General features: G+C 31.3%; 1 protein-coding gene across 1 annotated transcript; it reads left to right on the top strand.

The window, feature by feature from the left end:
• Nucleotides 1–382: 382 nt before the first annotated feature.
• LOC130824056 (uncharacterized) lies at nucleotides 383–7,064 on the top strand. The gene is made up of 6 exons (XM_057688934.1): nucleotides 383–890; nucleotides 1,008–1,140; nucleotides 2,746–3,330; nucleotides 4,477–4,972; nucleotides 5,057–5,138; nucleotides 6,505–7,064. Exons 1-6 carry the CDS (start codon nucleotides 861–863, stop codon nucleotides 6,706–6,708), a joined length of 1,530 nt encoding a protein of 509 aa, XP_057544917.1. The 5' UTR covers nucleotides 383–860; the 3' UTR covers nucleotides 6,709–7,064.
• The last annotated feature ends 4,084 nt before the right edge of the window (nucleotides 7,065–11,148 follow it).

Here is an 11,148-nt window from a genome sequence, read left to right as displayed (position 1 = left end):
AGAGCAATTGCACAATTATAAAGAATCTATATAAAAGATGAATATAGAATTTTCAAAACAAATGTACAAGTTGGAAGGTAAGAATAATTATAATACCAATGTAATATTTTATTTGATTCGTCTTGACGTGTATTATTAATATAATTATAGTTAGTCTTGACGTGAATTATTAATATAATTACAGCTATTCTTGTGAGAGATCGTTTTTCAAAGAGACGATTTAAAAAGAGGCAATCTTAAAACAGGAAACCCACATTCTTATTTTCTATTTAATTTATATTAATTAGACTATTTATCCTCATAAATCTAATACACTTTTCGAAAAGACCGTCTCTCAGCAGAATATATGATATACCTATTTTGTAACTTTTCCCCTTCTCCCATCCTTTTTCTGTCATATCTGCCATCTCTATTCTTCATTTTCTCTCCTCTATTTTATCTTAAAAACTAAACGAAAGATTTCATCACTCTCATACACTAATGGAATGGAAGTAATGGATCTTCACAATCAACTTCATCTTCTTCAATGTAACAAAAATTAGATTTTTTTTTCATTTCTTCTCCTTTCTCAGATCTTGAAAAAATTTGAAAATATTTTGCTTATAAAATTACTAAACCCCATTGATTTTTACTCCCATTACTAAACCCAGAATTAGTGTTTGGATTCCAGGTGGACCCTAAAGAGTAAAAAACAGAAACTGAGTCTGCTAGCTATATCTGGGCTAATAGTACATTTTTTCCCCTTAATTTGTCTGTTAAGACACAAATTTTCCATTCATGGAAGCAAAGGGTACAGTTGTTTGACTGAAGAATAGAGCTATTTCAATGGAGTATTGAGAGATTGAAAACTTTCATTGAAAATGGAGTATGAAAGGATTGAAAGACCTCAGGTTAATTCCTTTTTTTTCTTTTTTTTTTTTTGAATTTTTAATGTAAAGTTGGAATCTTTTTTATGTTTTCTTTGTGGGTTTCAAGTTTAATTTATGATTTTAATTTTTGGGGTGTAGAAAAATGGAGGGTTGTCACCTGCAAAGTTGAGGAGTATGTTAATGGGAGTGGAGAAGAAAAGGAGGGAGCTTCTTGGAAAAGAGGATTCATCTTGTTCTTTAAGATCTCAACATTCTGGTATAGATGATCCAGGTAACTGTGTTTCTTTGTTTTGTGAGTTTGTTCAAATTTCATGCTTTATTTAAGGGATTTGTTTTGTTATCTATGTATTTGGATTAAATGGTTTGACTGTAAGCTAAAATTTACAAGTTTAAGTTTATTTGTTCAATTGAAACCCTACAATGTTTTACAAATTCTCAAATGACACAGTTTTATGGTGAAACATATCTATTGGGCTAACCCAATGCACTTTTACAACCTTATAATGATCACTTCTAACTTTAAAGTGACCAATTATAACCTTAAAGTAGTCGGTTAAAGCGATCATTTTAAAAAGTGGAAGGGAACTCTTAAGGAGGGGTAACGGAAATGATAAGGCTTATTGTTATTAGTTGTTTGGTATAATTATGTAATGGAAACGCTTTTTTACATAAAGTGTTACCGGAGCTTTGAGAGTGAAAATGAATTGGAGGAATCAATTACCAAAAGAAAATGAAAATGGTTACCTAATTATCTTAACAAACGCAAAGTAATGGATTTGCTTATCCGTTTCCCTTAATTGATCCAAAAAAATGCATGCCAAACACACCCATAATTAGAGATCGCTAATAACTTTAAAGTGGTCACTTGTAATAATCGACCAATCATAACTTTAAACCTTAAAGTGATTGTTTACAATTTTGAAGTAACTTAAAGTGATCACATATAACCTTAGTGATCACTTACAATCTTAAAGGGATCAATTATAATCTTCAAAAGTGGTGATTGTTTACTCATAATTTTAAAGTGACCAATCATAACCTTAAAGTGATCATTTATTAGAAAATGAGCTAATGAGCTGATTGTATGGGTCCGTCTCACTATGAGACGGTCTCATATAAGACTTGTTGTTAATGTTTAAATTGTGTAACCTATAAGACATAGAAGAATGACGATTTAGTTGGTTCAACACACTTAGAGACGAGTGTTCGGCCACCTTGTACTAATATCCTAAATTCGCCACTGGTTGTGCCATTGACAATGGAATAGTGCATGTGCAATCACGACAATACTTTGGTTGTTCTCAACATGTAATTATTTTTTCAAAGAAACTACAAGAAATTCATGTAGTTGATTTAAAGGAGGCTGTTTTTTGTACTAGTATCTAGTTTGGTGTTTGGATTAGGAGTATTAGTGTAATATTCATGAGTAGTTGCTATGATGGCATTACCTACATTTCATGACTTAACCTATTCATCAGTAAGAAATTTAACTCTTGAAGGTAATTTTTAAAAGTTTTCAATATTCTTATTTTGCTTAAGGGTGAGGTTTAGACTATGAAATCAACAGACCCGATGACCCGATATTTACCTGACCTTGTAACTCAATTCGATTTGACCCGAGTTCAAAAATGAATTTACAATTATGTAAAAACCAACATGGACACAAGACCCGATTTAAAACCAACCTGAAACACCTAACTCGAAATCGACTCGATCGCCTCAATGAACACTCTAGTTATTGTTAATGCAAAGGTGCATCTTGTCACTTAATATATTTATATTATAGATTATAGACACTTTTTCGATGTGAATCAATTACTTTGTGCATAAGAAGCTCTCAAAATCGTATGCTATAAATGTGAAAATTCATGCTTAGGTTGCGATTACTCCGAAAGCTGCAAAGATGTGGATGTCATGCGTGAATTTGTTGAATGCTCAACTTCAACAACTGCAGATTCAAACTTGATAACAGATCGCAAGTCAAAAGATCAAACCCTAGTCAAGTTAAATGAAGAATTTGAGGATGACTATGAAAATGGACATGGCAATGTGGGTTTATCATCATCATCAGCCTTTGAGTTCCAGAAGACCGAGTGTGGATCAGCAAGGGTGCCAGCTGTACCGTTCTCCAAGCCAGCACCATCAAAATGGGATGATGCACAAAAGTGGATAGCGAGCCCCACTTCAAACAGACCAAAGGCTGGACAGTCACATGGTTCTCATGGGGCAAGGAAATCAAACATTTTCGGCCATGGAAGTAGGAAGCCTGCAACAAAAGTAGTTGTTGAAGTTCCAGAAGAAAAGGTAGTTGCATTTGAAGAGCCTGAAATGAAGAGGATGGATACTAGGCTTGCTAAGAAAGCAAATGGCACACAGAAAATGTTGAATTGGGAGTCAGATCCTTATAATCCACATGGAAAATCAGTGCATACGACTGAAAATTTTGTTGGTGAATCTACAAGTAAGTGTTTCAAGTTTCAACTATTTTTCTCCTTGTTATGATCCTTGCTTCTTTTGATACGAATTACGGAATTCCTGTCTTATTCCCTCTGTACCATGGACTTTGCAACAAGTACAATTGGAGTGTTTTTAAGGGTTAGCTTTGCCCCTCTGAGTTTGGCTAGATTTTACAACTTTTTTAAGGAATTGTTGCTTTTTTCGTCAATAAAATCAAGCCTAGGGTATACTAGTATGGAGTCGTTGAGTGGGCTTGCTATAAATTTAATTTTTATCAGTACTATTGCATTCTTAATCTAATTTGATAGTTACCAATTTAACAACTGAATAAATTCATGATTGGTAGTTTTGATAATGTTTTTCTTCATAAACAAACGTTACTATTTAAGACAGTCTCATCGTGAGACAATCCTAAATTGGACCACATAGTCCAACTTAATTAATTAAATTATCCACTTCGATACTCAAAATATCCACTCTAATTATTTAATGTTTAACATGTCATTTTGGATGTTAAAATTGACACTGTGGATATTAAAATACTCATGTTTTGAATTTGGGCTTCTTGTATGGATCCGTCTCGCTGTGAGATTGTCTCATACAAAAATTGACTGATACAAATATTCTAATCTATAAACTTGTTTCAGTTGATGGCTTGATACTATTAGTGTCTTCATTTTCAAGTTGAATTTGATTTCAAGTATAAACTTATGTATATGCATTATGATTTTTTTTTTTATTTATTGATTAAATATTTGTATGAATAAAAGAATATTAGTAAATTTTGCCCCTTTCAAAATTTTAGCCAAGTTTTGCCACCCGAAAAAAGATATACTTTATTGGTAGTTGGGAGAAATGCGTGGTTAAGATGAAACGATAAGTTAAATGTGGATGAAAATTAAAAAGAAAATGTGAGCTATAACCAAAAATAACATTGCGGCAAATTCCATGGGATGGACTAAAAAAGAAAATTGTAGCCAATTCCATGAGACGGACCAAAAATGAAATTGTAGCAAATTTCATTGGACAAAGGAAATATTACCTTAACCATTATCAAGTTCAGGTGTACCAAATTTATGACCACTTTTTCTTAGGATATTATGTTAATTATTTGCAACAAATGTATTATTGAACACATTAACTTTTGTAGTTCATCTCAGTCAACACGATTCATCTATATCAGTCCAAACGTCGACAACTTTGATTCCTCCTACAGTATTTGCGAGGTCTGTATCCATGAGGGATATGGGAACGGAGATGACTCCTATAGCAAGCCAGGAACCCTCACGGACTGGGACTCCTGTCAAGGTGAAATCACCAATGCACAGTCCGAATTCCTCAAGGTCATCTACTCCTAAAAGAGCCCACCTATCAGCATCTCAGACAAACATGATCAGCGACAGCTTAAACCCGCAAAGGAATCATCTGTCCGAAAAGGAGATGCAAATGAAAACAAGAAAGGAAATCGTGGAACTTGGGATGCAGCTCGGCAAAGTGAACATAGCTGCATGGGCTAGTAAAGATGATGACGAGAGGGCAACCTCATCTTCGGTGAACAACATGGATGGAGAGCGGGTGTCTAAGAGTGTTGTTGAGACACGAGCGGAAGCTTGGGAGGACGCTGAGAAAGCAAAGTATAAGGCTAGGTACTGTTTTTCTGAGATTTCAACTATTTTTCTCTGTTCTTTGTGGCATGTAGATTAGTAGTAACTCAATTAGAGATTGTTCAGGTTTGAGCGGGAAGAAATGAAGATTCAAGCATGGGAAAATCATCAAAAAGCCCAAAGTGAGGCCGAGATGAGAAAGATTGAGGTACACAAACGTGTTATGATGTTCTACAATTTATTTATTGTTACTGAATTGATTTTTTCTTTATTCATGGCATTGCTTGAAAAAATTTTCCCAGAGTTAAATGGCTTTAATTTGAGCTTTCTAACATCAAATTAACATCGAGAAGCATAAATTTTCTCGTGAAAAGTGTATGAGGGAATAGAAGAATTCATAGTTACTACTGTCTCTGTTGCTTCACTAAAAATGCCCAAGGATGGAAAAGCATCAACAAATTCACAGTTATTGCCCGAGCAGTTGAATAGGGGTGTTCAAGGGGCCGGGTCCCCATTTCATCTCATATCCGGCCCATTTTTAGGAGGGTTATGGGAGGGTTGGGTCGATATAGAGTTACATGATGACTAGGCCTTTTATGTCTCTTTTTCTTTTGGTCTTTGGCGTGGCCACGTGGGGGATTTGAGTCTTTCGAGCAGAGTAGGAAATGATGCTCTTAATGCAGGAAATGTGGGATTAAACTCTAAAAATTTATCCGATGGCAGTAGTAAGTCATGTTTCATACGTCTTTCGGTTACAGTCCGTTGCTATGTATGCATAGTAGTCACTACTCATCAAACGATCTTGTCTTATTACATATTGTTCCTTATGTATAAAAGAAAAAGTTGAGTGAGATCGTGTTTGATTTGTTTCATAAAGAGTATAAATTGTAATTTACAGTTATACACAGCTAAAGAGATTAGGAGTCAGAATAAAAAGGCCAAAATAATGCATTGGATAGCGTGAAAACAAGAAGTGTAACGGCTATTAAAAACCATGTGAATTACTTCATAAGGCTTCTGCTATTGATGTACACCAACTTTAATCATTAATGTTTTTGCGGTAGAAAAAATACTTCTAGGATGCTATATGTGGTAGACTTGAAGAGAATAAAGTTTACTCTTTGTAAGCGGTGATCTCTCATGTTTTAGTTGGCTCGTATGGCCGACCCATATAGTTGTGGTTACGGCTTCAACATTGTTGCGTGTGTGTTGTTGTATATCCAGAAAGTGAAAGATAGCCTTGTCATTGATTCTGAATCGGAGTTTATTGTCGAAACTTAATACTTTCGCTGGTTTTTTAGTTGCTACACTTCTGATTTTCATGTTATTCAATGCCCAATTTTGGCCTTTCATATCTTTGATTACGTATAACCAAAAATTCTAAAAAGTTGATATAATGAAAATATTGTATTAAAACGAATTAAACAAGATTTCACTGGACTATATTTTACACTGTACATAAAGGAGTATATGCAAAACAAGATCCATTGATACAGTGGTTGCTACAGTAACTGTAGCAACTAAAAAATTCCAGAGGTAGTATATATGTTTATTATTGGAGCATGATTGTTCAGGTTAAGGTGGAAAGAATGAGGGCAAAAGCACAGGATAAGTTCATGAGCAAGTTAGCTGCTACGAAACACAAAGCCGAAGAGAAGCGCGCAGCAGCTGAAGTGAAGATGAATAAGCAAGCAGCAAAGACCGAGCAGCAGGCTGAGTACATCCGAAAAACTGGCCAAATACCGTCCAAGTTTTCGGGCCGGAGCTGCTGCTGCTAATGCTATGTGTTTCCCATCATTTCCTTTATGATTCCTTGTGATTATTTATTTTGTAACTAGTATATCCTCAATCCTTATAGGGTTTTCTCCTTCTCTAGGAATTTATAAGTGTTGTAACCTTTCTTGGAAGTCAAAGGTTGTAATCACTTTCCTCTGTTATACAAGAACATAGACGTAGTACATTTCAAGAAAATTAAGTCCTTTTTTATTTTGACGTAATGATAATTCGTAAAAGTGAGAATTGATCATTTTGTAAGTGATTAGTATTAAACTTGATCACAAGTTTAAAAGAAGAGTCTTAAACCGCTGAATCAACTCATAATGACTTTAATGAAGAGGTTTACATGAAAATGCTTGAAGGGCAACCTAATCCTCACAATATTGTGCGTTTGTTAATAACAATTCTTATATGGATTAAACTTAGCTTTAAGGCAATGACATGCTAAGCTTGTCACATAGTTAAAGAATCTAGCGTAACTATTCTTTGTTATGGTAACTAAGTATGTTTACTTGATAGAGATTTTTTCACAGCAAGAGCACGATGTACGTGTAGCTGATAAGTCTATCACTGGTAGGCTAGTTTGATTATTTTGCTTAGTTCTTATAATCATGCAATAGGGTATACAATATATAAGGAATTTATATCTTAACACTATCAAAATTATTGAAATGAACTACTAAAAGTGCTATTGAAATAAACTGAACAAAAAATTTCGATTCTAAATAATAATAGGAGTATGAAAATCAATTATTTTCTAACTTATATAAAAATAGAATTTTCATATGACTAAAAGCGATTTTATTAATATCAAACTTCCGTTGTATTGATTGACATCTTTTCAGAGCCATATTAGTTTAATTCTCAAAATTCTATTCTATTGGCTAAACTAATAGGAATTTAACCTAAATATACCTTAAACTTGAGTTTCTCCAAACTTCAATCTTTTGTTTTATTAACTAAGTTTACAAAGATATTTAATTCAAGCTTCATTTAGGCTAGATTTCATATAAATTTATTTTCATATAATTTATCCAACAATATTATTTCATATCAAAATTAGAATCAATCCCTCCAGCCTAGATTATAAAATAACTCATTATGCATCTTAATTGATAAGAAAGATGAAATAAATAAATACATAATGAATCTCGACATCACGAACAAATTAAATAACATAATATAAAGAAATATAAAGCTAGAATAAAAAAATACATTAAAATTACTTAAGATTTAATGATAAAAACCGAATCAAAATAAACAGAACGAAGAGTAAAGAATGCGAAAAGAAAGGAAATTGAATTTGACTGAGAATCACACTTGTAAATTCAAGATTAAGGCTAAGAATAAGATTAGATATCTGAGGTATTAAAATTACATAAAAACTAAAAATTGAGAATAAAATCAAAAAAAAAAAAAACTAATCTAAAAATTATCATTTTTATAAGAGTTTTCTAGGGAAAAAATTTTCCCAAAATCTTTTTTTTTAAATATTAACTTAGAAACTAAACAAAAATAAATGAAATAAATGACAAAATTCAACCGCCAAGACGTGGAAAAAGACGTGCGGGAACATTTAGAACAAAAGCAGTGAATTGTCACCTGAAAAGCGGCAACTTGTCGCTTTCTCGCTGACTCAAAGTACACCTTTTAGAGGCCAGGTTAGAATCGTAGAATTTGATCTACTGTTGAAGAACTTTAAATGACTATCATTTCTTGGTTAGGTGTTGGAATTGGGTATACAATATATCGTTATAAAGCTCTTAACGCCTATTTTGCAACGTATAATCTTGCAATACGATCTTCCTATCAAAAGTTATGGTCAAAAGAGTGAATATGTATCAAATTTCAACTCAAAATTATTATGAACACTTTTCAACTCTTTTATTTCTGTTTTTTGTCAAACTTTTTCAATGAATGCAAAATTTCCTTTGTAAACTCCATCATCATTAAAACCATAAGAATTATGTTTAAAACGATCAAAATCACTCACAATATAACCAATCTTAGTAAAGTAACACATATCTTCCAAAATAAGCACAAAATTACTAACAACAATCATCATAAAAGAGTATAAATCATATAAATAACTTCAAAATTTTGTAATTATCACTATTTCAGCATCAATTATGTCTCAACATATCAACAACATATCAGTTCCAACTTATTCTGTTACAAGTTGTTACAAGTTGCTATGATTACATTTAGTTAGTTAGAAATTGTTAGGTGTTTTCCCTCTATTTTAGGCTAAGACTAGTCTTCTCAATTGTATATATTTTCCTATATATGAAAAATTGATATTAATAATCTAATATTTTATGTATTTTCGGTAAATAATCTCATTTTTGAATTGTTTTTTAATAATCTAACTTTTACCCTTAGTTTGCTATTATTATAATCTTTTATTTTATAATAATAAAACATTTGTCCTTAGTTTGCTATCATCATACGCTATTAGTATGTTGACAACAAACTAAGGATAAATGTTGGTTTATTAAAAAATAATCCAAAGTTTAAATTCTTTATAATAAATAAGTAAAATGTTAAATTATTAATATTAAATTTTCCTTATATTCTCTCCTTATAATTAACTTTTTCCTATTAAAGGGAATACATTCTTTAGCTACAATTTTCTTAGTTTTACCCAAAAAATTAAGTTAGGTAAGTAAGTTGACAACATATTGACCTTACTCCATATGACCAAATGTCCAAATCTATCCAATTTTGGTCAATTTGTTTTGCACTATAATTAATGGTAATGATTAGTGACAAACTCATAATTGAAGGATATATATTTGTGTAGCTTGAATTATGTTTCATGCTTCTTTTATAGGAAAGTAAGCAACTTTCATTCATGTAAGATGATGACATCAAGTCCTCAAAAGAGCATTTATAAAAATTAAATAATTATTTTTATAGCGTATAAATTCTAGGGAAATTTGCAAAGAAACACCTTTTAAAACCCTTTTTTTTTTGTAAAGAAACACCTTTTATAATTTTTTTTGTAAAAAAACACCTTTTAATAGACTTTTTATTAAAAAAAACACCTTAAATCAGTTTCCGGTATGTCAACTTTCCGGCGTTGACTATGCCATTTGTCAACGCCGGAAAGTTGACAAAAGTCACCGGAAACTGATTTAAGGTGTTTTTTAAAAAAAAGTCTCAAGGTGTTTTTTTACAAAAAAAATTATAAAAGGTGTTTCTTTACAAAAGAGGAGTTTTAAAAGGTGTTTTTTTTACAAATTTCCCTAAATTTTATTAACCTAAATAATTTAAAATATGTTGTTACTTTTATCCTTTAATAACATATACTAAATGTAATAATTCATCAGTATCTAAACTTCTATATACAAAATATTACAATTTTATTTTCTTAATTACTCCTATGGCTATTTGGATATTCAATATACTTATTATTTAATTATTAAATTAGATTTTATTTTTCAACCAAATAGCCAAACTTGACTTCAAACACACCACAAGTACATAACCTTTTCTCCTTTTCAGATATATCCAAACTAAAGTTAGTCATAATAAAGAAAAAGAAAAGAAAACACGAAACATGACAAATATTATTATATGCTTATTTGGCACCTTATCTAACTCCAGCTCTTTGCCACCAGGAAAATATATGAAGTATTAAAATTAAATATATTAACCACATAAAACTATGTACTCTTTTATACCACTCATATTTAAATGAACAAACACAAATTATTATGAGAGATGATTTTTAGGGAGATATATGGACTAAATAGTTCAATTAATATAAATTAAAGAGAAAAAAAAAATGTAAGCCTTTTTTTTTAGATCGTCTCTTTGAAAGTCGGTCTCTCACAAGATTAGCTGATAAACAATCTCTCACATTGTAATTTAAAATGATATAAATGAATGAAACAAAAAAAATACATGATTTATGATACTAATAAATAGTAATAAAAAATAATAGGGTTGTGTGGTAAATGACTTATATGTTATTTTTTTGGTTGATTTTCGACTTTCAGCTTTTTATTTAGTTAAAAAATCAAAAAAATATTTGATAAATGATTTTCTAACTGGCTGAAAGCCTTTTTTTTTTTTAGGCATATGAAAAAAGAAGTTTTATTAGCTTTATTTCAATGACTTTTTCTTTATTAAACGGTCAATAATCAACATCTAAATTAACCAAACATATTCCTAAACAAGCGAGTTTCTCACAATTTTAAAAGACAACAAAAACAAATAACATTTGGTCAAATAAGCCAACTACCTAAATAACTCGTCTTGTATAAGATTGTCTTACCATCAGACGAGTCCATGTAATTAACTTATTTCTCTAATTAATTATCCCGATCCTTAAATTTCGCCACCCTTTTCATTTTATCGCCACCCCCTCCAAATGAAATTACGAATTTGCCCCTGATTTTTAAAAAATTACAATTTTGCCACTCATTTCAAATTTC

The sequence above is a fragment of the Amaranthus tricolor genome, chromosome 9 (genome assembly GCF_026212465.1).
Source record: "Amaranthus tricolor cultivar Red isolate AtriRed21 chromosome 9, ASM2621246v1, whole genome shotgun sequence".
Classification (NCBI taxonomy): domain Eukaryota; kingdom Viridiplantae; phylum Streptophyta; class Magnoliopsida; order Caryophyllales; family Amaranthaceae; genus Amaranthus; species Amaranthus tricolor.
Note: the sequence above shows the minus strand (reverse complement) of the source record. Positions and strands in the feature narration are given on the sequence as shown.